Genomic DNA, 27,177 nt, shown 5'->3' with positions numbered 1-27,177 from the left:
AGACTTAGGTAAGCTTAACAGTTAGACAGAAAACAAAAAAAACCCAGATAATGCTATTTTTTGCTACGTGAGACATCCCCTGTGCTGATTCAGGCATACAAAAATGCTTTGAGGGCTAGGAAAATCTTCAATACCTTCATCCACCTGCATCTTGGTTATGCTAGAATGATAAAAATTGTGCGTCTGTTAAATGTAATTCCTGTTTTTACTTTGAGTACTCATTTCTGTTTTGTTCTCAGGCAAAATGGGCACTAAATCTGATCCAAATCAGCATCTTCAAATACTTCAGGACCCTGAATATAGACGGCTTGGCTGTACTGTAGATATGAACATAGCACTGGCAACATTTGTACCACATAGGTACCGTATTACTGATGACAAGTTAAAATCTAAGTGAAGCTAAACTTACAAAGTCAAAAAAAGACATTCTTTTCAGACATGAGGAAAAATTAGTTTTTGATTCCTTTTAGTAATCTATGCTGTATGTTTTTAAAATATTTTTCTCTAATTGTTCTCTGCTTTTTATGTCCTCCTGATAAGCAATGGACCAGCTGCAATAGAAGAATGTTGTAACTGGTTTCGCAAGAGGATTGAGGAACTAAATGCTGAGCAATACAGACAAACTTGTCACCATCAAGAACAGGTGTTGAAATTATTGTTTTAATGCTGAATTGTTTAAGACTGCAAATAAATGAAGGCATTTCAATAATGCATCATTTGATTACTTCCAGGCTGTCAATTGCCTTGTGGGGACTGTGGTTTATGAACGAATCGCTTGTAATGGTCCTAAGCTGGGACCTATCAGTAGAAAAAATCCCTTGGTTACCAGGTATATACATGTTTTCTTGTTTGTTTGGAAACTATTAGAATTTATACAGGGAAAGCAAGTTCCAAGTTCAATAAAAGGATACATTTATATGTAGAAATATAGGTTTTCTTTGACATAGACAAATGCCACTTATCAAAATTGACAGGGGTTTTTTAAACAACAGCAATAGCTATTTCAGAAGCGTGATCAGAAAGCATGAGACAATACTCAGAGGACATCAAAACCTTACATAGTGCAAATTGCTGTTGTAGGTGGAAGAGGAGTGCAGCTAGGAAAGTTTACACCTTTCATGTTTTATGTGCTTGATGCCATTCATATCTGAAGAGCTACGGCTTTACTCTTACATTACCAGCTGACACCAAGATAGTGGCAACATCTGTTCTTGCTCCTTCAAAGCTTCCTTCAAAATAGAAAATTCTCCATCATTTATGCAAGTTGCTCTCTTTTTTCTCTGTATTATGAACAAGCCACTTCATAGCAGATACTTTAATTTCAAAGACAATGAATTGCAGCTTAGGTTACCATACCTAATTTGTTTTTGATTTCTCTTTTAATTGCCTGTCTCTTCCATAGGTATTTTACATATCCATTCAAAGAGCTGACTGTGGAGGAAGAAGAAGCTATGATACATCAGCCAGATAAAGCTTGTTATTTCATGGCTCATAATGGCTGGGTTATGGGAGATGATCCTCTTAGAAACTTTGCAGAACCAGGTTTGTAAAAGAAATCTGAATTCTTACAAACCATTTGATACTCTAGCCAAAGCAATAAGGATTTTATTTAATTTGTCTGTTTTCTAGATGTATTCCTATGAAGCTGCAGAATAGCAGATACTAAGCTTATAGCACTTTAATTTCCCATTCAGCATACAGATGAACTATAAGAACTGGAATTTGAGGTACAGTTTTACAAGATTTGAGAGGGAAATTACCAGCTTTCTGCCACTGAAATGGGGATGTCCTGCCTCCCCACTTTTGTCATTGTCTTTGTTGCTTACTTTGTACTTTGTTCCAACACCAGCGCTTGTTGGCATTTCTATGAGACAATGACAGTGTGGCAGAAAAACTAATGCAATGAAAAGGTGAATAGTGTTTTACTGCATTAGTGAGCAAAAACTGGATCCTTGAAAAGTCCACTGAGTGGCAGTCAGGCAGTCAAGAGATGACCTAGTAAATCCAAATTAAGTATGCAGATTACTTGTGAAGGTAAAATAGGGCATGAAATCACCATGCACTAAAATACTGCATTCTAACTCCTCTGGGGACAGTGTTGATATCCAATAAATGCAAAAAAAAATTGTGTTTAAAGAAGCCATTCAGTTGGTAAACTAAATGAAACAAAGGCCAGTTTAATTGTAATTAAAAAACATCTGAAAGTTTGAGTTTGCTTTACAACCTAATCTGATGATCTCCAGAGTGATCTGCAGTTAGCAAACATCTAATTCCTGCAAAGTAATCTACACCCCTTTCACTAAATTTTATTTACTTTTATTCTTCTCGAGGATTGAGATAGTATGTGTTTCAAAGTGGTTTTGTTTAGTTGCCTTCAGATTATTGCCCTGTCTTGTAGAGAGATTTTTGTGGTTTTTTCCTCTCAGTCGCTGGCTTTAGTTAGCATTCTTAATTTCCATTACTGAGGTTTCTCTTGTAACTCAGCTGCAGGGTTGTCAGTGCTTTATATTTGTGTTATGCCTTTGTTTTATGCCACACATAAATTCAACTTAGAACACAATGTGAAAATGTGGTACACAAAGGCACCACAAAGGAATTGCAAAACAAATGCAGCCAGTTCTCTAAATGATCCTTTGAAAAAATCACAGTGTACATCCAAAGAAACATCGTTTTTCTCTCTGTCTGGCTGTGCTGCTGTTAGTGAAGAAAAGGGTTGGCTGTGCTTACGTGAATGTTTTGGGAATTTGTGGTAATTTACAGTTCCTTTTTTTTTTTTTTTCTGCTTACTGGCTTTGGAAGTTCATCACAGTCTGCTGTTAATAGAAGATAAAATTGTAAATTGTTACTGTGACAGATTATGATAACATAATGAGATTCTTTTTGGAATTTTACCAGTGTGAAAAACAAAACTACTCATTTTGCTTGTTTGTTTGATGTTTTTTTCTTTTTATGAAGTGCAGGTTTTTATACTACTTTGAAGAATTAAAAGGAACTTTATTCCAATATGAAGAATTGTTGCAGTATCACTATAGAAGCTAAATGTTCCCATGGAAGAGTGTGAAATTTTACATAAGTGTAGTGTATATAGATTTTTGAATTGATATGATTTTTGTTAGAATTTTTACTGTTCATTAGTGTTTTTCTGTTCTTCAGCAGTAGAAAATGCCACATTTTCATTTGGGTGCACATTCTATACTCTTATACTCTTTCTCTCTCTCTCTCTCTCTCTCTCTGTGTGTGTATATATATATATATATATATATATATACATACACACACACACACACTAAAGTGAATTTGTTTCCTTTACAGGTTCAAATGTGTACTTGAGAAGAGAGCTCATTTGCTGGGGAGACAGTGTGAAACTGCGTTATGGTAATAAACCCGAAGACTGCCCATACCTCTGGGCACATATGAAAAAATACACTGAAATCACTGCCAAGTATTTCCATGGTGTTCGTCTGGACAACTGTCACTCAACACCTATTCATGTAGCTGAGGTACGCAAAATGAAACATGTTTGTTAGAAAGTAGCTCCTGTCAGTGACAAAGATCCTGCAGATCTCACAGCAACAGTACAGGACTTACTTGGCACAGTTTAACTGGGAATGAATCTTCCTCATTGCATGAAATCAAGGTTTCTTGTCTGCTGATGTTCAGAAATGGTTTCAGCTACCTTAAACAGTAGAGTGGTGTAGTTTATATAGTTTGTATCCTCTCTACTTTAGCTGAAATACTGTGGATGTGGATGGGCCTGGCTAGGTTTTCCCTCATTGAGCTGTGGATGTAGTGCAATGACTGCCAGTACCCAGTATGTTAGTTTGAGCTGGAGTCATTGCCAAGACTTGATTGAAAGTCTGGCTGGTTTTTTGGTTTTTTTTTTCTTTTTTTTCCATATATATTTTGCCATTGCTAAATTAAACAAGAAGTGGTTCACTTCACAGAATTTAAAAGCTGGTAATGAACTCCTGCAACAAGTTTCATCTGGCAGGTGTATTGCTGAGACTAGTGCTTCTTGTTCCCAGGCAGCTGACTACATCCCAAAGTTGTACTTGCCTAGTAAATCAGCTTTAAATAGGTTTGGAGTAGTGCATCTTGTTAGTGCTTAGAACTTATTAACAGAGCTTACCTAAACCTATGAAGAGCTCTCTAAAATTGTTTTTACGTTGATTTGTCCATACAACTTGTAAGTAGCTCCTAAATGCAGCCTTTTCAAAACTTCTGCCATTCTTTTGTTTAGTGTTATTATTTTTGGAAGGTTAGCTACAAAGGCTTAAACTGAAGTGCTGCTCAGATTTCTTTGTTCAGTAGGTGTCTCTTTTATCTAACCTTTGCTCTTGTATTTTGAGCTAAGATTTTGTTTTAAAACAAAGTAGTAGTTAGCTTGAAGTCTACTGAAAATTTCCTAGAATTACTCAATCTATAAGTAATATCTGTAAAATATAACCAGGGTTTTCTGAAACTTTCATATTACCAACATTTTTAATGTGCTGCATATATTGAATGATCATTTATGTTCTGTTAACATTCATGTTAATGCTTGTGTGTACATAGCTGACAATGGATGTCTTGCATTAAAAATGTGTTGTGATCTATAGGAGATGCTAGCAACAGCCAGATCAGTCAGACCTAATCTTTATGTGATAGCTGAACTCTTCACGGGCAGTGAGTACATTGACAATGTTTTTGTCAACCGCCTGGGAATTACCAGCCTGATTAGAGGTACAATAAGCAGTTGAAAATTATGTAGGATTGTCATGTATGGTTTGGAGTTTTAAATGTGAAACTAACATTGGTATGCTTTTTTATTTTTCTTACATATTCATGTTCTTTGCTTATGCAATTACCTTTTCTTCATGTTCTGTTTAACTTCTCCTGTGTTGTATGCTAATTCTTGGTTTTGCTTATGTTTGTGTGTCCTCTTCTGTGTAACAACTTGTTTTGTTCCTTAATTTTGGCTTTCTGTTTATCTTTGCTGCATGGCATTTTCCTATTGTCCAATCCCTGCCTAGCTTTGAAACTTGTCCTTTTTTGTATCTACCTTTCCCCTTTCTGTGGCTTTTTTGGCTGTGCTTTTTGCAGTACATGCTGGACACAGCTAGAAAATTGCGAGCCGATTTGTATGTAGTGGCTGAACTGTTCACAGGAAGTGAGGAGCTGGACAATATCTTTGTGAATAGGCTGGGCATTACCTCCTTAATAAGAGGTAGGCTTGCTGCGTGTGTGGTCTCTTTCCAACAAGAGATTATAGATGACATGCTTTTTCAAGAAAAAATTTTCTACTGGATTATGTGCTTTAAATTTCTGTATTGTGACTTTTGATAATTGGCAGAAAATAAAGTACTAGCCATAAAATAAGAGAGGACCTCCTTTGTTAGTTTACAGAAGGTTAAATATTTCATTCTTGATCTAGTGAAGGAGAAAGGAGTTGTAGCACAGTTCTGCTATGTAAGTCCTGCATCATGTCTGATTTTTGTTGCATGAGTTTTTTAAAGCCTGTGAGAAATAGTTTGTTTTGATCTCTGCTTTTTTATCCTTTTTTTCCGATTAGCTTTTTCTTCCTTAATCTGTTACAGTAAATTGAATATCCCAAGGCTGTGTTTCCACACTGAGAATATAACTATATGTGTTTGATTTTATTTTTTCTAATGATTGAACACACCAAAATAACAACTTCTAAATGCCACATTAACATCTTTGTGAGTGCTGTGTGTGTGGTAGTTATTGTTATGCAAACACTTAGGTGTTCTGTTCTGTAGAGGCCATGACTGCCTACAATAGCCACGAAGAGGGGAGGTTGGTCTATCGCTTTGGAGGTGAGCCTGTCGGATCTTTCGTTCAGCCGCGTTTGAGGCCTTTGATGCCAGCTATTGCTCATGCACTGTTTATGGATATTACACATGATAATGAATGTCCAATTCAGGTGAGCACATAAACAACAAGAACAACAAAAATTACCTATAATATTCTCGTGAGTGATATTTCCGAACTGTGGGAGGGCTTGATCTAATCCTGATATCCTGAACAATATTTTGAACAGATGCAGTTCAGCTCAAGCTTTCATGCAGAGAAAAAAATTTTGTAGCAATACCTTCTGACATTCAAGACTTTGTCTTTCAAGGGAGGAGTATATAAAGTTCCTAAATAAACTGGTTTGAGTCTTTCATCCAGCTGCTGTAAGCAGCTTATTGATCTGTTCTCCTGAGCTTGTTTACAGGCAGGAATGAGAGAAGGTGGCAGGCAGGGAGTGCTTATTTTGAGGATTTTTCTAAGTTGCTTTTCTTAGTTAATTTGTAGAAATTTTCTCCAATAATTTGTATCATAATTGAGGAAATGATGACCATGGGATTAGCATTTTCTTTGTTAGATTGAGTGCATCTTCTGTATGTTGAATTGGGAGGATTGAATTTTCTTGGTTTCACTATTCATTACCTATATATTTTTTGATGTAGCACCGATCTGCTTATGATGCTCTTCCTAGTGCAATGATTGTTTCCATGGCATGCTGTGCTACAGGAAGTACCAAAGGCTATGATGAGCTGGTACCACACCAGGTACGTGTCTCCAGTTCAACTCCTAAGCTACCTTTAAAAATACCTTTTATTCTCATCACAGAACTCATAATTTAATGTTGTTTGGAATTCCAAGTAGTTTGCTGACTTGTATTATTTCAGATTGTCCAGCTTCTTATGAAATTTGATTTTTTTTCTACTGGTCAGACCTCAAGGTGTGGTTATTTCCCAGAGTACTTCATATTTGCTTAAATTTGTTTTTTTTTTTTTTTTTTACAGATCTCTGTAGTATCTGAAGAGAGGTTTTATTCAAAATGGAGTTCAGCAGCACATCTGAGCTCTGGTGAAGTTAATTTCCAAACAGGAATTCTAGCAGGAAGGCTGGCCATAAACAGGCTGCATCAGGAGCTGGGGGCTAAAGGCTTTAATCAGGCAAGAAGTGAGGGTAACACTGTGATTTCTTCATATGTGTGCTCTGAGTGAGCACAGTTGCAATGTTATGTCTTTTCTAGGTGTATGTAGATCAAGTTGATGAAGATATAGTTGCAGTGACAAGACACTGCCCTAACACACACCAGTCTGTTGTGGCTGTGTGTCGAACTGCCTTCAGAGATCCTAAAACTTGTTTCTACAGTAAAGAAGTACCTGAAATGTGTATCCCAGGTAAACAAACTTCTTTCCAAAAGCTGTTGTCATGTACAGAAGTTTCAAGTTATTTATGCTTTTTAACTTCAAGCACATGCTCATGAAATCCATATGAGAACTTTCAGTATATAACACTCCTTTTCAATGTACTAACATATATGTCCCAAAAGTGGTTTAAGAACCAATAATAGACTTGCAATGCTTAGGGTTTTCAGAAACATTCATATTGAATATAATCCTGCTGCAAGTTCCCTGTGGGGGGAGAGGGGTTATGGTCTTGTTTGTGAACTAGTAATAGTTCATAGTAATTGTACAGAGTTGGGGGAATTATTGTTTATTCTGTTGTACAGGGAAAAAAAGGTTAAAATTTTATCCTATTCATTGATTCTATTGTTGTTCAGCTTTCAAATATATATAGCGGTTTTGTAGCTTGAAAATACATCTTGATAAATCTCTGTATTGAATAAGTTAATGTGAAGACAAAATGTTTGCATTACATACATTAATACATAGTATATGTATGCAGTACATAATTAATTATGCAGGGTATTTACTGTACATAAAAGTAGCAAAGTATAATGACTTGTATGCATTACCTGGAAATGTTTCTGAAGAGAAGCTTTCCAAACTGGCTTTTCAAATATACTTAGTTCTTTGAGTGCATCTGTGTGCTTGTTTTAAAATCAGTCACATTATATTTTATTTACAAGACTTGAATACCTTATGTCTGTGAATTACTTAAAAGATACAGAAAATTAGAATTTCTGTATTAATAATAAATTGTTACCGCTTAAAGATAAACCATTTATAGCTGCAGTTTGGAAAGCAGTCTTGCATAGTCACCTAAAAGACAATAGGAAAATTAAGAAAGCTGATGACCAGTAAAAGACATCTGATTTTATGATTAATTTATTATAAAATGACAAAAATTGCCATTTTAAATACAGTACAGCATATGAGTATGTAAAGAATATTTATAGGTATTTAAAATACTTGCAATATGTTTCTGTTCTTCTGCTGTGCAACAGAGACTTGTCTATTGAATATTCGGTTTTTTCATTTTAGCTTTTGTTTCATAATTTCAAAAGAATCACTTTTTTCATTTCAAATATCCTAAGAGCTGCAACATGGTTTAACTTTTTCTAGGAAAAATAGATGAAGTAGTACTTGAGGCAAGGACCATTGAGAGAAGTGCTAGTCCTTACAAAAAAGATCTACATTTTATAAATGGATTGCCTAATTTCACAATGGAACTCAGAGAGCATATCCAGGTAATTAGCCTCCTTCACCCATGTTCTGATACAATATTTTTTAATTTGTCATATTTTATGTTGGAAAAAAAGACAGTGGATTTCAGTTGCAAATTTATTTTCTTTTTTAAGATAAAAGACAGTAAAATCATAAAGCAAGCTGGAACTGCTATAAAAGGGCCAAATGAATTTGTTCAAGAAATAGAATTTGAAAGATTGACCCCAGGAAGTGTAATAGTATTCAGGTATGTTATTATCGTTGCCATATGGCTGTATGGGTTTGAAAAGTGTGATAGAAGACTGGAGAATAGTTCTTCTATGTGCTGTTCTTCTACAAGATACTAATTTTTATTTGCAGAGTTAGTCTGGACCCAAAGGCACAAGAGGCTGTGGGGATACTCCGCAATCATTTGATCCAGTTCAGCTCTCATTTTAAATCTGGAAGCCTTCCTGATGATCACTCAGCACCAATATTAAAAACACCATTTTCTTTGTAAGTATTTTTTAAGCTTCTGACTTAGGACCGAGAGAGCTACTAGAGGAGCTGATGAGAGTATTATGTACATCTGCTGAGGGTTGTTGAGTTTTGGTGGTGGTGATACAGATGGAGTTTGAATTGTCAGAGTGCAATGAAAACTATGAGAGATCTTCTTATATGTATAATACTAAGTGGAGCTAACACTGAAAAACTTCCCAGTTTGTGTAATTGCTGCCTAAAGTAGACTTAAACATGGTCTGCTTCTCAGTGTTAGGGTGTGATTGTTTGGGTGTGATTTTGAACATAATACTGTATTTCTAAATAAACACTGAAACATCTGAGAACATCTTGAAAACCTGAAAAATCAGGCTCCTAATTTCCAAGATGAAAGTATTGAGAGAACTGTATATATTTTGGTATTTTAATTTAAGTCTGAAATGAGAATTGATTGTCAAATCCTTTCCGTCTTTCCTTACTGATGTTATTTTGGGTTTTATTCTCTTCTCCCCTGTATTTTCAGAATTGCTTCTAAACTAACTTTGGCTGAACTAAATCAAGTGCTGTATAGATGTGAGGCAGAAGAACAGGAAGATGGTGGAGGCTGTTACAATATACCAAACTGGTCACCCCTAAAGTATGCAGGCCTCCAAGGTAATAGTTTCAGCATTATTTTTTCTGTCAAGTAAAAAAAGTAAAGGAGAACTGCTCAATTTCGATCACATCACACAATAATGCTATTGTGTTGCTGCTGCCATTGTTTGGTATAAAAAGTAGTTTTTTTCTGCCTGACCTTGCTACTAATTGGTGTTGTACCCAGGAAATCTCATACTAGAACAAAACCCCTCTCTCTCAATGCTTTGAAACTGAACACTGCAGCCCGGGACGTGTTTTAACACCAGTGCCTTGACTTTTAAAGTAAAAGAAAAATATACTTCCAGTAAAAAGTTGCATTAATCTAACCTGAGGTGTTACTAGATTACTGAGGAGTGTCTGTCATTTATCAAACATACAAATTCCCTCATGCTAGTTATTTGCAATGATGTTCATAAGTTTCTGGGATTTATGCTGAGGAAACTAGAATTGGATTGTAGCTTGTTATGCAGATGGAGAGAAGCAATCCAGTTAAAGCATCTGTTGCTATGTAACTTTTGCTCCTGCATTGTAACTGCTGTTTGTGATAATGTCTTTTAATACAGAGTTGGGTTTGTGTCTTCAGGGTTAATGTCAGTGATGGCAGACATTAGACCAAAGAATGATTTGGGTCATCCATTTTGTGATAATTTAAGATCTGGAGACTGGATGATTGATTATGTCAGTAATCGTCTGATTTCACGTGCTGGAGCCTGTGCAGAAGTGAGTAAAAATACTTATTTGGTAGCTTCAGGGTTTCAGATTGCTAGTTAGTTTCATTTCTAATTACTGATATTTTTTTTTTTTTAATTCAGACTGTCTATAACATATTTCCTAGCTCTGAGAGAGTTTGGAGCAGTAGGGTACAGCACAGCTGGGGTATAATACTGTAACAATATGGATCCTGAAGTCACTGGCTTTTGAACTTTGATGGATCAAATTCTAAATCTGTTGTGTTTTACTAGGTTGGTAAATGGCTGAAGGCCATGTTTGTGTACCTAAAGAGAATTCCACGTTACCTCATCCCATGTTACTTTGATGCCATATTAGTGGGAGCATACACAACGCTTCTGGATGTGGCATGGCATCAGATGTCAAGGTATGCTTGGCCTGTTTATCAGAGCTATAAAGGCATCTGGATACATCATAACTTTTTAAATTTTATCTGCTGGAGAATGCAATTTGAATATTTTCATAGTCCTCTAATGTAGGAGGGAAAAATTGGTAGAGAATTATCAAATCCATCTTCTAACAGTGGTGGTTTGGCAGACTTGAGTGTTCAGACATCTATCCAGTGTTTTAATTTATAACTACTGTTGAGATTGCACTGTAGGAGGAGGAAACCCTAAGCAGGCATCTTTTTTGCCAGGCTTTGGAAGCTGTATTTTTTGGCTATAATTTTAGTACCAATGCAATGATTCCTTAAAGTTCAGGTAACTAAGAAAATACCAGATTGTATTTGATGCCTTCTTCAACACTTCTTCATTATTACTCCCCATTATCTGAGTACTCTGCTTACTTTTTGAGAGTCTGCTTCTTTTTTTCTTGCAAAGGGAATGGAGACTCATTTCATGGAGGCTTCATTGTAGCTATGACTGTACTGAACAAGTCAATACTGTTTGATATGTTTTGTAAAAAACATTTTGCAGAATCTGGTATGGCTGTGCAATCATGGAACGTAATGCATTTTCTGAAAAAATGCTTGGAGATCAGCTAGTCAGGAATGGAGATCAGCTATTTCAGGGAATGCCTTAACAGTTTTTTTTATTTGCACTTTGTGTAGATATATGTAAAAATATGAACTTTAAAAATACTGACTAGTTTTGACAAACTTTTGTTCATAGTAAAATATTTTTTATCATATTTTTGAAATCTTAGGGCTGTGTATAGGCATTAACTAAATGAAAACAACTTCTTGTTTTTAACTGTTTTGTAGAAGTACATGTTATAAACACTTCCATGGCAGTAATCAATTAAGATTTGATTCTTGACATTGGGCACCCATTTTAGGAAAACATGTGATTTACAAATTAAATATTAGATAAAAAAATCAGTTAATGCAAAATGCTAGTATTAGTTAATTGCTAGTTTTTTAAATTTCTTACATGTAATGCTTGTCATAGCCTTCTGTAAATGAAAAAGGGTACATTTTATAGACTGCTGTTGTTGAATGCGAAGTTAATTTAATTCTGTTGAATTACAGCTTTGTGCAGAATGGATCAACATTTGTTAAACACCTTTCCTTGGGTTCCATTCAGTTATGTGGGATAGGAAAATACCCTTGTCTGCCAGATCTGTCTCCTTCCTTACATGATGTTCCCTACAGGCTGAATGAGATTACAAATCAGAAAGAACAATGTTGTGTTTCCTTGGCAGCTGGTAAGTGAGAACAACCTTTAAAAAAAAAAGAAGTCTTCCAAAACAGTTAAATTGCTTTTAGTAACTATATTAAAATCTTCTGCATCATATTTGAGAGCCATATGTCAGAAACTGTGTATAAAATGTAGCAATTTCACTCACTTTACCTTGTGTTTAAGGTAAATATTTGCTCATGTTAAAGGTATGGAAGTTTTCTCTAGTAGTACTCTTGGGGGTTGGGAAGGAGAGCTTTATATATCGATGCTTTGTTTAGAGACTTTTCTTGCTGTATTTGTTGTTACCATATACAGAGATCTAAAAAAATATTGTTTTCCTTTCCAGAAGACTTGCTTCTGGAAGTATAGTATGAGATGACTATACTTATCATAAGGGGTTTTAGTCTGTCTTTTATAAATGTGAATTTAAAACATAGATTGTAATGGAGAAACAAGAGTGAATTTATGGTTACACATTCTCAGAAAGAACCATTAGCAGACCAGAAGAACTCCTGATCTAAAACTCTCTCCAAAAGGAAAGAGCATAAAAGCAGTCAGCAAGTAGTATTTATACCTCCAAATGTTCTGCCAGCTTCTGGCAGTCTTCCTATGGGCATTTGCCTATGTCCAAAGTATTATCTTCTCTGGCTTAGAATGAGTTTATTTTGGTTCTGAGTTGGCTCATTCCTTTTCTGAAGCCATGGAAACTTTTAAGCATCCACAGATGCAGTGGCATCTCTCTCAGTGGAGTGCTTTTCTTCCTTTTGCCATCACTCTTGTGTAGCTTTATTGCTTTTAGTTTCTGGATTTTAATAACATTCCATCTGCCTGCTTCAGTGTTACCTAGAAGCACAGAGGCACAGTGTTCCCTTAAACTGGTCATAAAGATTAATTATACTGGAGGGTTTGGTTTTAAATATTCCTTTCACATACTCACTGGTAGATGTGCCTGAGATTTTTAAATTGTACACAGATTGTGATTCTCAAGTGCTGCTGCCATGTACTATAAATTTGCAGAGATGTGGAGGCCATATTTGAGAATTAGCAAATACTTTGTTAAAGTGACCAAGCATGCACAAGAGACTTCTGGTTTGCAACTTTGCCATTGGAGTTTCTGTTTAATAGATCATAAAAGGAAACAAATGGCAGAAAAGACAAGTATGCATGTCACAGTTGGAATTATTATGCCTTATCAGTTAGGATCATTCCTAAAGCTGCATGTTATAATGTCTGCAGTAGAATGTAGATCTCTAAGCTGCTGGAAGAGAGAAGCAAGATGTCTTTCACAGTGTCTGAGAACAGTCTCATCCCTTTATGCTGCTGAGATGCCACAACTCTCATGCATAAATTCTTTCCAACAAAATGTTCCAAACATAATTCTGATTTTTTGTTGGTTTTCTTTCTGTTTCTTTTAATTAAATTTTAGTTAAGTTGCCAGGTGATTTAATAAAAATTAAAATGTCACTGTTAGTGGTATGAAAAATGCTTTTGTGTGATCTTGAAATTCTAGAAGACATTATTCTACAATAGGATGTATTTATCAAGAACTCAGTCTTAGGAGATTGTTTATTTGAAACATCTTATCTAGGAGAAAGATATATGAGGATTATTTTTTTTACTTCTGGTTATTTTATACATGTGTGCTTGGAGAGTTCTGCTATATCACTTCATTAGATGAATAATGATGTTTCTTTTCAGGTTTACCTCACTTTTCTTCTGGAATTTTTCGTTCCTGGGGAAGGGATACTTTTATTGCACTAAGAGGGCTACTGTTAGTTACTGGCCGCTATCTAGAAGCAAGGTAAGACTGGCCTAGCCTTGGTTCTTGTTGGCTTTGTAGGTACTTAGAAAAAAAGCAGTGCTCTCAAAACCTGAGCTGATGCACAAGATGTTTGAAACAGTTGATGGGCAGTATAAAACTTCAATGGCACTAGACATATTTGGGAGCTCCCTCTAAGTGGGATTAAAAATACTACTCAAATAGACTTTTACCTTCTTAGCACTGATACAAAGCTGATGTTCTGTAGTTTTAACTCCAGCAGTGCTACTGTTTGTCCTTGAACAAAGTGATTGTTTCACTAGTACTTGCATCATTGTTGCTGAGCAATAATTTCAGAATTCTTTACGTAAAAACTTACAGTAGCAAAAGAGAATACTGTTCTAAACAGAAAAGTGTGAATGCAGGTCTGTCTTGATTTTTTTGTAACTGCTAGTATTGGTCTCTTGATACTAGATATCAACTAATTGTGTGTTGTTACAATCTGGTAGCTATAAATATTTAACCTGACAAATGAGCCATACACAAGCCAGATGAATTTGGTATTTTGATTAATATTAATTTGAGTGGAGTTTGGCACATAATAGAAACATAAAAATTAGTTGGTGTAAATCAGCATGTATTTATGCTGCTGTACATTTGGCCAACTGTTAGCTTTCTCATGCAGAGAGATCTGCAGTCAACTAGGATGTTTATTTTGCCTTTTAAAGCTAGTTGGAATCCATGTTTTCTGCAAGGTATGCGCAACGGTTCTCAATGAAACTTCTCATAACCTCAGTTGCTGTCACCTCTCTGTATTTTAATAGGAATTTCCCATCTACTCCTGCCCTCCGTCCCCATTCCACCCCACCCATCAGAATGGATACCAGGGTAATCATATACAAGGTCAATAAAAACCTTCCCTGTGACCTCACTGGGATTTGGATTTAGGATCTATATCACTACCTATTAAAAAGCAAATTATCTTTTCCATATGAATAGATGATGTATATTTTGTACAAACTGACTTAAATGTATTCATGTTGAGGAATTTGTTAGGGAATGGGTGGTTTTTTACTGTAAAAGAAGCATGCTAAATTGAGTAATTTGTAGCTTTCAACAGCAAACTTTTGGAATCTGTCTTGAAAATGCTATTTGTCTTCTTGCTATTATTGTAACCCTGTATGCTTTGTACTTGATGCTTGGTGTAACAATGGCCTTGAAGGCAACTTAATCAAGACTGTGATTTTCTTTTGTTCTAGAAACATCATTTTAGCATTTGCTGGGACTTTAAGACATGGTCTCATTCCTAATCTGCTCGGTGGGGGGACACATGCCAGATACAACTGTCGTGATGCTGTGTGGTGGTGGCTTCAGTGCATCCAGGAGTACTGTAAAATTGTTCCCAATGGATTAGACATTCTCAGGTGTCCTGTTTCTAGGATGTACCCAAGAGATGACTCTTCTCCTCAGCCTGCAGGCACTGTGGTAAAAAATTCTTCTAATTGAACTATTTAACAAAACTATAGTGTTTTAATGAAAGGATGTCATTTTTTTTCTAGCTACAGGAACCTGTTGCTATCTGTTGTTTATGGTGAAATTTGATTGTAGCACAAGAATTCCACATTTTAGGCACTTCTTGTATCACCTGATTAGACCAAGTGCACGGAGGAAAAACAATTCCATCAGCTTCTAAATCTTTTTGTTGTTTTTTGTCTTGAAAAAATGTTTATATGAAAAGTTGTATGCAATGTTATTGGCATTGTCAAGAATGCTACTTGAAAATGTTTGATGGTGTGGGAGTTGTTTTGGAATATTATATAAACTAGAGGTTTAAGAAATGCTTTCTGCTCATTTTTCATCTTGCTTTTCACATGTCATCCAAACATGTAATGAATCTAGGATCAGCCACTTTATGAAGTAATACAGGAGGCAATGCAACGACACATGGAAGGCATAAATTTCCGAGAAAGGAATGCTGGTCCTCAGATTGACCAAAAAATGAGAGATGAAGGTAACATACACAGAACACTTGCTGTGCAAAACAGAAGTTGATGAGTATATTTTGTATTTCCTTTTCCTCTTATTTTCTTTTTCTATTGAGCATTTTTAAAATATACATTTATTGTAACTAAAACTGTATTACTTTATATGTATATGTAATATTCTTGAAGTACCTAAATAATAGCTTATTGTTAGCAACTGGTCATATGTTATGGTGCAAGTTACCATTAAAATTTCAGTTAAAGTACAGTTGCCTTCAGAAACCTACCTCGGATCTCTTGTTGGAAGATCTTCATGTTTATTGGGAAGTTGGGTTAGGGGTGTTGGTATTTGGGGTTTTGTTTTCCCTAAAAAAATGAACTTAACACCTGATATTCTTTCTTGCCAGGTTTTAATGTAACTGCAGGCATTGACCATGAAACTGGCTTTGTCTTTGGAGGGAACCGCTTCAATTGTGGCACTTGGATGGATAAAATGGGAGAGAGCGACAAGGCTCGCAACACAGGAATTCCCGCTACTCCGAGGTATGAAAGCCCTTGAGGAGGGCTTTTTTAAATTCTTTTTTTACCTTAAATTCTTCTGCAGAACCTACGAGTTCTGTTGACACGTCTGAGACGTTATCTCTCAAATGTTCTAAATGTTTCCACCTACTAAAATCATTATGGAATTTTTTTCTTTATGCTGATTTGAAGTCAGAAGCTGTGTTCTTGGGCAGGTGACACCCATGGCTTCTGTCACAGTCTTAGCTCCATGCCAAGAGTTGACTTCTGAATTCTGGTAGTAAAATGTAATTTAGGAAATAGTGTATACTTGCTGTACTAGCAGGACTTTGTTATTCAAACTTCCCATCTGAGTTATATATTGATAATTGTGTTGTTTGAATACTTCTATGTTTGAATTCAAAAATATTTACAGCATCTACATTTTAAGAGTTGAGATTAAGCATTTTGACATAGGCTGTTTATTACGTGCTAGCAAAATGCTGCAGGCATCCTTGCTTGAATTTAGTACAGTATCATTTTCAAATAAATTGCCATCCATGGGTAAGAATTAAGGAAAATGTTATCTTGCTTGCCAAGTCAAGCATTTTAATTGGTAACCAAGAGTGGTTGAGGTACTTTCCAAAAGAGGCTGAGTTGGTGATATGAGAGAGAAAATTCTTTCAAGTACACAGTAAAGCTGATTGTGATACAATATGAAATATTTGCATATACTGATTACATGAATATCACCTGAAAAAAGAAGCAAGTCCAAGAAGTGCATTTAGTGCTAATTTTAATCCCTCACTTTTGACATGAGTAGTCTCTTATGGCAGAACTATTACCTAAGTTACAGAAGTGTGTGTGCTGTTGACTAGCTTTGTATTGAACACAGTTTTAACATCAGAGGACCGCATTTGGGTTTGATTCTTTTTTTATGTTCTTAATCACTGGTATAAAATTATCTTCCATTTGTGCTAATTAGCTGGGTATGATAATACCACTCTAAATAAGGCTGTTGGACACAAAAAGATGATTTGCTACGCAGATTACAATCAAGTTCATTCCCTGACTGAGAAATAGAGGAATAGTAGGAAAATAAGAAAAAAGATATTGTCTAAATAAGAGACTTATGAATTTAATTGTTCCAGTTACTCATTGAACTTTAATAGCCTTCTTAAAGTAAATAATGAGGGGTATTTATCATTATTGTTTTAGAGATGGCTCTGCTGTGGAAATGGTTGGCCTGTGCAAGTCGGCTGTTCGCTGGTTGATGGATTTATCTGGGAAAAACATATTTCCATTTCGTGGAGTCACTGTAAAAAGACATGGTAAAAACAGGCACATCTCATCATTTTATTAATGGGGTATAAAAATAACTAAAACAATGAAATAGTGACCATATAACCTCAGAAGAAGGTTTAGGGGTAAAAGGGCAAAAACTTGAGAAAGTATCTTGTATGATCAAAATAATTTTGTTAGTATAAAAATTTATTAGATGTTTATATTGTCTTCTCAATATTTCACACAGTTTGTTCTGTGGATTACAAAGGAATTTCAGAGTCTGAATACCTTTTCTCAAAATGGGTGTAAGTGGTAAGGTTATTGTGTATTGTGATGATTGCATCATTCAGTACAAGAATGCAAATTAAAATGAAGCAGGACACTTTATTTTAGCTCTCTGTCCCTCCCCAAGTACTCATAACATAGAAAGCCCCTTGCTGGAAATATTTACGTAAATATCATAGCAAGTCCCTTATCTTTTGGAGGGAGTACTCTTCTAATCACAAAGTTACTTCAAGCTTAGCCAGCCCAAGTGAATATGTGCTCTGTGGAGACTCTGATGTTGCATTAGTCTCACTAGAAATTTCAGTGAGCTGTAGCTCCTGTGATCTGTACAATTGGCCTAAATGTAGGGAATCACAAACTGAGAGAGGTGCTCTTGGTCTGCTGCTGTTATATTAAGTGTCAGGAATTCAAGAAGCATACTTCTGCTGTTGTCACTGTGGCTGATTGCAGAAAATTAAAACCATCTATAATATCTTGCAGGAAAAGAGGAGATCATCACATATGCTGAGTGGGACAGGAAAATTCAAGGACACTTTGAAAAGCTGTTCTTTGTGTCTGAGAATCCATCAGATCCTAATGAAAAACACCCAGATCTTGTACACAAACGTGGAATTTATAAGGACAGCTATGGAGCTTCGAGTCCATGGTGTGATTACCAACTCAGGCCAAATTTTCCAATAGCAATGGTTGTGGTAAGTGTGGGGGAGTGGGAGGAGAGCTTTGCACTTAAATGCAAGCTTAGTTCAGTTATAAAGAGAATTTTAAGGTCTGTCTGCATGGCATTCTATCAGGAACATACATTGCTTGGAATAACTTTTTGAAAGCAGCTTTTTTTTCCATGCTTTTAATATTTGTTCATCTTGGACTATATCCTAAAAATATATCAAGACTGGACTTGCCAATTTGCTGTGTTCACTGTATTCAGAATATCTTTCATGGCTAGGTCTGGGAGGCTGCTTTTCCCATCAAATTGGCTAAAAAGGAAGGAGTCTTTATCTTCATTGGATTTGTAAAGAGCTTCAGTAATGATATTTGTCAAGGGTTTATAAAATAAAATCAAAATTGAAAAAATAACTGGATACCTTCTGTGTTCTTGCTTACTCTGACTTTCAGGTTCCAGAAGTTGATTCAGTAATGCAAAAGTCAGGCTTTTTGTTGTCTTCTGCATTTGTATACACAGCCTTATGTATGTATATGCACAGACATTATTCATTAAATCTTTATTATTTTATTAGGCCCCTGAGTTGTTTACACCTGAGAGAGCTTGGAAAGCTCTGCAGATAGCAGAGGAAAAGCTTCTTGGTCCATTAGGCATGAAAACCTTAGACCCAGAGTAAGTACAGTAGAGATAAGATCAAGTGGTAATTCCTAAAGACAATAAACAGAACAGTAGGAATTATTTGATGTAGGGCAGGGGTGGTGGTGATGGTGTGAAATCTTCATTTATACAAATGCAATAAGGCTGCAGGAAGTACTTCCAGAACAATTATTTTGAAGTCCATGTAATTGATTTCTTAATGTAGGCAGTGGCTGGGTGGTTTTGGATGGCTCACAGTAAGCAAGTCAAATTTGGTATCATACCAAAAATGTTGAATTTGCATCTTGGGACATAGAGTGTTTGATACAGTGTACAGCACTGCAGTTTGAGTAAAAGTAAAAGGGTAGAATTATGACTCTTAAGTCCTTTCAAGATGTTGACCATTTTCCTACAAATTTAAACTTTATTTGCAATTTCACTGTCATGTAAAGTACATAACTTATTGGAGACCTCCCTAACTTAACCATCAATAAATGTAAATGACAAGTGTTTTGGTTAATTTCTGTTCTCATTTTCTGTGTATCATTTTTAATTAAGACTTTGTTTGCATAATACTTTTCTTTTTTTGCAGTGATATGGTGTACTGTGGAGTCTATGATAATGCTCTTGACAATGACAACTACAATGTAGCCAGAGGGTTTAATTATCACCAAGGACCTGTAAGAACTACCTCCTTCAATTTTAGAGAAAGTGTAGTCATTTTTTCAAACCAACTGCTTTGATAATCATCTCTTTCTTTCTTTGTTTAGGAATGGCTGTGGCCAATTGGATATTTTCTTCGTGCCAAACTGTATTTCTCTAGGTTGATTGGTCCAGAGATATATGCAAAAACTGTAGTCATGATTAAGAATGTTCTTTCTCGCCACTATGTTCATCTTGAAAGGTAAGGTAACAACAAACACAGACACAAAATATTCAAAATACCAAGCTAGTGGTATCCACCATCCAAATGCATTTAACAGTACAGATCTACTGTATAAAGAGGATCTCTTTCCTAGATAGGAAGTTGACTGCTATATGTGCAATTGCAGGTCTCAAGTCAGATTTCAGATACAGGTGAGATCTAGTGCCTTTCACAGGTTGCAGAATTCCTAGTACTTACCCATGTGAAGACTGGGTGAAATAAATCAGACACAAAAATTAGCATCTTATTTCATACAAGAAGTCAGTTTCAGAAAAAATGTCAGTGAGTTATTTTTGAAAAAAATCAAAGTATTTAAAAATAAACTTTGTAGAAGATAATAGTTGAAGGGCAGGAAGTGGCAGATTAAAATTGCAGCAGATAAAATGATGTAAAATATTGTTAGATTTTTTGTGTTCTAAGTGAGAAAATTAAGATTCTGAAGCTGTCATACTAATAACCTTGGTTTTCTAAAGAGACAGAGGAACTTGCATTTTGTGTTTTCCCTCAAACCAAATGCACACACTGTTTTTCCTCTTTTACTGTCTATTTTAATTAATAAGGATTTGAGACAAACTAAACTAAACAAAACACCTTGCCCTTGATATATCTTCCATATAATCTGTCCTGCAGCACATGAAACATCTATTTATTTGTGCCCAAAAGAGTACTTCAGGATTCATGACAAAAGAGTTTGTCTGACCACACAAGGAAAAAAAAAAGGATTTGTGAAGCAATATTTTCCCTTATGTAGTGTCTTGACCAAGCCTCTTGTTTGGTAGTATCAGAAATAACTTGCAATTTGGTAACGCTCTTTGCTTTTTCTGTCTTATTAAAATAGCATACTTTTTTTTTTTAGTACTCTGTTTTGATACTTTGTTTCTGTACAGAATAATTAATATAGCAACAGGATTTATTTTTGTAAGCATGCTAGTTTGTTGGAGGGTTTTTTTTTCCTAAGGAGGAAAAGAAGGTTTATGTAATCATGCTGTCTTCCAGCCCTTGTCACTTTTTAGCAGGATAGTCAAATGTTTGAATGCCATTGTTATTTCATCCTCTAAATGCAAAACTACCAGAATGAGAAACAGGAGCAGCACACTAGTTGTGTAAGTTCAGCTATTATTAGTAGCAGAGAGTCTGCTTTGAAGAGGAGACACTTCCACTACAATTAACAACTGCAGGTGCAAAAAGTATTAGGTCTCAATTATTAAAGGCTATACTATGCTTGTAGAAGAGCAGACCTTTAGTCAAGCTTTTCAGTTTCCTACTGAGCTTATCTTCCAAAAGACTTTAAAATGAAATGTTCTTTTTTTTTTTTTTTTTTTTTTTTTTCAATCTATAATCTAACAACAGTACTCATTTCTGTTTTCTTTTATCAGATCATCCTGGAAAGGACTTCCAGAACTAACCAATGAGAATGGGCAGTATTGTCCTTTTAGCTGTGAAACTCAGGCCTGGTCAATTGGTGTTATCCTTGAAATCCTTTATGACTTGTAAAAGTTTATTTTGATTGATTTGGTGAAACTTCTGTGGTCTTATTATTGGGCATAAATGAACACTTGGCTTACACTGCAAGGGAAATTAACTGTTTTGCACAATCACTTAAGTTGTGTCCTGACTTTCAGAGATGCTGAATGCCAGCAGCTTCTGTGCCCTATAACTGTGTGGGGCTTAGATGTTTTGAAAATCAGGGCATGACAATAAAATAAAACTGCAGTGCACACTCGATGCAGCAACTTTTAGTAAGGAGCAATTTTAAGAATATGCACAAACTTAATTTTAAGTAGCTTTGGTTTTTTAGCCTTTTCAAAACAAAATCTTAATGTAAGAAAGTAAATTTTCTCCTTCCTGAGCTAAAAATAAGTTGCACAGCTCTTATGTTTTTTTTCTTCGCCTCTTAAAGAGTAAATGGATGTTTTTGCAAATGCATGCTTAAGGAGGAGTAGATTAACCTCTAGCTTTCTAAGTTTGGTATGCTTTTTGCTCTAGCACCATGCATGAATGAAGGCATAATATGTTATCTCTCCATTGAACTGTATAATGGGGATGTTTCTGTATGTGTTCAATTGAACACTCCACTAAACAACCACAGAAATCAGGTGTATGAATACTGTAATAAATCAACTTTGGAAGTTACATATAAAATTTTGAAAACTTTACATTGAGAGTTAAGTCAAGCAATAACGAGGTAACATCCAATGTTAATCTGTCTTTAGATTTATTTAAATACCATGAGCCATATAGCAAACCTGTTTTTTCATTTATATCTGGTTTTCACCATGGCTAATTCAAAAGAAGTATGCATACAATGCACAGCCTATATGTTAGGGAAGGCCAAAGTGCTTGACTGCTTATTAAATTAATTTATTGAAGAGATAGGGTCACCTGAGCCCTTCTTTCTTGGGAAAATCCTAGCTCTGTTAATCAGGTAGAAATGCTTAACATAATGGAAAGACATAGTAGCCTACTATCAGAGAGGAGAATATGAGGCTTCTGGGCCTTCTGAAATTGCACCAATAACAATAAGCATACTGTGTGGTGTCCTTTGGGGGCAATCCAGTCAACATGATGCTGAACATGTTTCTTCATATTTGGATACCTGCATGTCCTTATTAAGTTCAGGGTTCACAAACTGAGAGGAGAGCAGTTGGTAATTCTCCAACTCTTCATAAAATTTTTTCATCTTAGTGCAATAAACAGGCAGAGTGAGGTTGACAACACCTCCCACACCACAAGGCAGAAAAGCAAAAGCACTATTTCTGAATGTTAGACAACATATGCTGAAAAAGTAAATACAGGATGTAATTATAATGCACTAAAACACAGATCAAGGTTTTATCATGTCTGTACTTTAAAGTTTCTGTATTCTGTCTAAAGTACAGTGCACATGCTGTCTTGTTCAGGGAGATGTATTTCAGGTAGATACTGTAAGGGCAAGTTAACCGGTTCAAGAGATGAATTGTAGCAAGTGGCTATACTCATATACTGTTTGTTTGAAAGGTTAATAAGGATTTTAACTCCCTTGCTCAAGTGTTCAGTCCTTAGAAGTTAGGAATGGTTAACGTCTGTATTATACCTGAACTTTTGAGCTGCAGTACATGGGTTGGGAATTTTTTATTTTCTCAACATAATGCATAAGAAATGTCATTTGATCAAAAATGTTACTGAAATGTCATCTACAGATTATTTTTTTAATGTGCAAGAGGCTAGAAAGTATTTTTCATACTGCACTGAACTTTCCAAAATTCTTGATAATTATATTGAGGTTTCTGTCCTACTGTTTCACTAGCTTTACTGTTTTCCTGGATACTTATTTCTTCTGTGTTATATCAAGGTATGTTTTATGGCTCCTGTGGCTTGGAAAGCAGGAACAAAATGGCAGAAAAGAATTTGTTCTTACTTCATGAAAACATTTTAAAATTGGAAGTACAGCTTAAGAGCTATAACTGTTGAAGATTTCCACCAGGTGTCAAAATTATATTCATTGGCAATAACACTCTTTAAGTGTTGGGGAAAAAAACATGTGTAATTTTCATCAAAACCTTCCTGTTGCTATGTACAGATTGCTTTCCAGTTTTGCAACCTGCACTGCTGATAGAGACTGCATATTTGTCACTGCTAGGGTTTTTTCCTAATTTAATAGTAAAATTTTAAAGATAAATCACCACTGTGTACGCAAAAATACATATGTTATGAAACTTCTAAACATGCCCATTTATAATGTTTCTTCTGCACTGATTAGTTGAGCATAGTTTTAGTGACAAATATTTTAAATAGGGAAAAAATATGTATTGGTTGACTTTGCTGTTAAGTAGCAACAAAAGTAAGATTTAAGGTTATTAATTTTCTTGGGGGGGTGGTGGTTTATTGGTTTTGGGGTTTTTCTTTTTTTTTTTCCTCAAAAAGCTACTCAACACTTTGTCAAGCCAGACAGTTTAAAAATGACGATGGAAGAAAACAATGTTAACTCTTAACATAAAATGAGCTGATATCCATGTAGATCAAGTCATTATCCCCTAAAAATAGCTGACTTATATTGACTGATCCTGAGCTGTATCATCATTTATTGTTTACACTCAAGGACTTGCCATAATGCAAGCTTATAATTGGTAAAATAGAATTAAACTAAATAACTCAGTAAGAACTGTGCATCCATTGTGTTCCAGTTGGTGCTTCTTGATCTATGTTATGTTAAAAATTGGTTTTCCTCCCAATTGAAATAATTTAACTGTTACCAATGCTCACACAGTTAATAGCTCTTGATTTATTCAAAGATGATTAACTTGAGAATTCAAGTAAACTAATGTATCATTCTCACACTGCATGTTGTAATGTAAAATGGAAACACGAGCTTTACATGTCTGTCTATCACAGCAACCACTGATTTTAGAAAATGTCATTATTCATTTCTGAAATGCACAAAATAAAATTCTTTAATTCAGAGTTAACCTTTTCTTGTGATTTTTTTTTAAAAAAGGTCAAACTTTGCAGTTGATGTTGCTTGTTCACTTCTTGCAGTTTACCCACAATGGAGAGATTGTTAACTCCTCAAGGTGAATGTTAAAATGTGCTAACAACACTTATTACAAAAATATCAACTTATTAGGAAAAAAGCATAAACCTGAGATTCTTATGTTGGTGTCAGTATCAGCTGCCCCATCTGAGTTGGAGGGGTTTGGGTTAGCAGACCTTCTGCTATGAATGTTTATATAATTTCAGTTACAGTATTGCAATTTCACTAAGACAACAGTCTTGATTAACTGATTTACAAATACCCAAGTGACACAGTGATTAACTTTTGGAGTAAAACTCCTGTCATTATGGAGAAGGCATTTTCACTTCTCAGCTCTGCTTTGTAAAATCAAAGTCTCACAGCACAGGTGCCTGGTATACTGAATATGTTTTGCAGTGTCCCTATTTCATTCCATGCTTTATAAAATAGGATTTTTTCTAATTCTCTACTCAAGCATTTTCTTTAGGAATTACTTTATTATTCTATTGTATAAACTTTTAATAAGTATTCTTTTGAAAAAAGGGTAAAGAAATGTAAAAATGGCAAGTCGCTGAAGTGTTGGGGGGCGTTGGTAAGGTCAGAGCTGCCGCCTCAGCCCTCATGGCAGCTCCGTCGGGGAAGAGAGGGATGAAATGTTTCTGGTGGCTGAAAGGTTTCTCTTGAAAGCTACTCTGGAGCTTGCGGATGGCAACTGGGGAAGAGGACACTGGAGCTCTGCCCGCGTTGCTGTGGGAGGTGAGGCAGGGCCCCTCAAGAGCCCGCTGATCTCGCCACCGAGAGAGGCGTCTCCCTGCCGGGCCCGCGGGCACACGGCCCCAGCCCGGCCGGGGCCGCCAGGCCCTCAGCGGCGGGACGGGGCCTCAGGAGGGCTCTGCCCGCACCGCGGGCTGCGGCGGCTCAGCCGCGCTCTCCAGGGGAAAACTGGCGAAACCTGCAACAGCTGACAGCTTGTTTTGCTTTTTGAGTGTACCTGGAAACAGTTCCAAGGAAAGTGTACTTGCCCGTGAGCATCATGGGGTTTGTGCAAACTTGGGAGCTTGTACACCTGTTGTTTAGTGTAGCGGTACAAGGGAGGGATCAGCTGTTTCATTCACATTCTGCTGGATTTGCCTGTGTATTTGGTATTTCTCAGAAGTTACTGACTAAATTAAAACAGTGGCTTCCCAGTTCTGAATTTTGCATCAAAGTGCAGGTGACCAAGTGGACCAATGACCATTTTTAATGAGGAGTGTTGATCTCAGAGTGGCTGAACGAGGCACTAAGTTGACTGTTAATTGTTTTAGTCATAGCTGTTTTCTGCAGGGTCGGATTCTGAAGTAGAATCAATGTGTGGTGGTACAACACCTGAGAATAATATTGGAAGCAGACTGTGGCTAGTTGGGTGGCAGTCTGAGCCATCTGTGCTGTTCCGGGCTCTTGTGCAGAAATCTGTAAGCACAGACCCACTGGCCTGTGACACGTTTGTCTCATTGTGTACTACCTCCTTGAACTTGCTTCTTTCAGAAATCTTAATCTCTGCCACGTGTCTATTCTGTTTGCAACATTTCAGCCACAGGCAGCTGTTCACCCCATGAATAATAATGTCAGCATATTACACAAAGTTCAGTATCACTGACTATATTTGACAAATAATTAATAAACTTGTTCAATTCACATAAGCTTATGCAATCTGTGAGATCCATGAGCACTTCCCTTCCCTTTGTGTGCCACAGCGATATCTCAGTACAACTTCAGACAGAGAGACTATGCTTCATAAAGTGCCTTTTGCAATGAGGATAAAAAATGGCCATGAAAGAAGAGAATAATGCTGCAGCCTGGCAAGGGTCTTAAGCTGTGGACTCCAGATACTAAAGGAGGTAAGTTTTTCTGGAGTTCTGTATTTGTGAGTTCGGATTGGCAAGTAAACTGGAGCTTAATTTTGTGTAGTGGTGAGAAACATAAGATGACGTCTTCTAATCAGTTCTAAAGGAAGATCCTTGCAGTCATATGATTTACAGACTTATAAGTACAATTATTTTAAAACATGATGCTCTAGAGTAGGATTAAATTATAATAGTGGGAGTCTTTTTAAGGTGATTTTTAGAGTCACAACCACATAATTTGAGAAAGCTGAAAGATTAATTCTTGCAAGTGACATCTCAAGGAGAAGGTCTCTACAAAATGAACACTCTTCTTTTGTGGGATACATTCAGGGGCTGTTTTTAAAATTTCTTTGTAATTTGTCTTATGGGCATTGTCTGTAAGGGTCCTAGGTGCAGCCTAGACCTGGAGAGGGGTACCTGTTTTAACATGAGAAATGGGTTCCAAATGCAGGTTCCAAATGCATTGTGTAACACCCTGAGGAGCGCCAAATAATGAGGCCATAGTGTCTTAGAGCAGTCGTTGGAGGGCAGAAGTGGGTTAAGTGTTGCCAAGATGTGTTGCAGTATTATGCCTAAGAGAACTTGGGGTAGGATTTTGAGGTTAGCTAGTGTGTGAATTTTGTGGATATGAATGACTGTATAAAGTGTCAGGGATGACATGTTAGAAGGGATCTTACTTGAATGTCTGGTAATCCAGGGACTAGCAGGGTGGGCTGGAGGTGAACACCTCAGTAGAAAGCTGGGGATGATGGGGTAAGAATAGTGCATCTCTATTATAGACAGAAATGAACATTTCCAGCCCGGCAGCAGAGGGTGGCGCCAGCTGGCCCCTGTGGCCCTGCTGGGCCGGGCCATCCAGCCCCCGCTCCCTTCAGGGCTCTGCACTCCTGCTCAGACGCACTCGCT

At 36.3% G+C, this 27,177-nt stretch overlaps 1 protein-coding gene across 3 annotated transcripts in view; it reads left to right on the top strand.

Annotated features, from left to right (window-relative positions):
• The window catches only part of AGL (amylo-alpha-1, 6-glucosidase, 4-alpha-glucanotransferase), a 35,070-nt gene extending 10,726 nt beyond the window's left edge, over positions 1-24,344 (top strand). For 2 of the 3 annotated variants that reach the window (XM_063165623.1, XM_063165625.1), the window contains exons 8-34: positions 240-360; positions 541-643; positions 732-829; positions 1,403-1,542; positions 3,313-3,500; positions 4,599-4,722; positions 5,760-5,923; positions 6,453-6,554; positions 6,792-6,944; positions 7,025-7,175; positions 8,304-8,428; positions 8,540-8,652; positions 8,766-8,900; positions 9,406-9,536; positions 10,102-10,238; positions 10,481-10,614; positions 11,719-11,894; positions 13,568-13,670; positions 14,888-15,113; positions 15,528-15,639; positions 16,018-16,153; positions 17,327-17,439; positions 18,158-18,369; positions 18,913-19,010; positions 19,567-19,654; positions 19,745-19,878; positions 21,276-24,344. In XM_063165623.1, coding sequence (XP_063021693.1) covers positions 240-360; positions 541-643; positions 732-829; positions 1,403-1,542; positions 3,313-3,500; positions 4,599-4,722; positions 5,760-5,923; positions 6,453-6,554; positions 6,792-6,944; positions 7,025-7,175; positions 8,304-8,428; positions 8,540-8,652; positions 8,766-8,900; positions 9,406-9,536; positions 10,102-10,238; positions 10,481-10,614; positions 11,719-11,894; positions 13,568-13,670; positions 14,888-15,113; positions 15,528-15,639; positions 16,018-16,153; positions 17,327-17,439; positions 18,158-18,369; positions 18,913-19,010; positions 19,567-19,654; positions 19,745-19,878; positions 21,276-21,393 — 3,635 coding nt within the window. In that variant the 3' untranslated portion in view covers positions 21,394-24,344. Of the gene's footprint in view, positions 1-239; positions 361-540; positions 644-731; positions 830-1,402; positions 1,543-3,312; positions 3,501-4,598; positions 4,723-5,082; positions 5,207-5,759; positions 5,924-6,452; positions 6,555-6,791; positions 6,945-7,024; positions 7,176-8,303; positions 8,429-8,539; positions 8,653-8,765; positions 8,901-9,405; positions 9,537-10,101; positions 10,239-10,480; positions 10,615-11,718; positions 11,895-13,567; positions 13,671-14,887; positions 15,114-15,527; positions 15,640-16,017; positions 16,154-17,326; positions 17,440-18,157; positions 18,370-18,912; positions 19,011-19,566; positions 19,655-19,744; positions 19,879-21,275 lie in introns of all 3 variants that reach the window. The other variant, XM_063165624.1, reaches the window with a different exon arrangement.
• Positions 24,345-27,177: the final 2,833 nt, after the last annotated feature.

The sequence above is a fragment of the Melospiza melodia genome, chromosome 11, assembly GCF_035770615.1.
Source record: "Melospiza melodia melodia isolate bMelMel2 chromosome 11, bMelMel2.pri, whole genome shotgun sequence".
Lineage (NCBI taxonomy): Eukaryota > Metazoa > Chordata > Aves > Passeriformes > Passerellidae > Melospiza > Melospiza melodia.
This window is presented reverse-complemented; position numbering and strand designations above follow the sequence as displayed.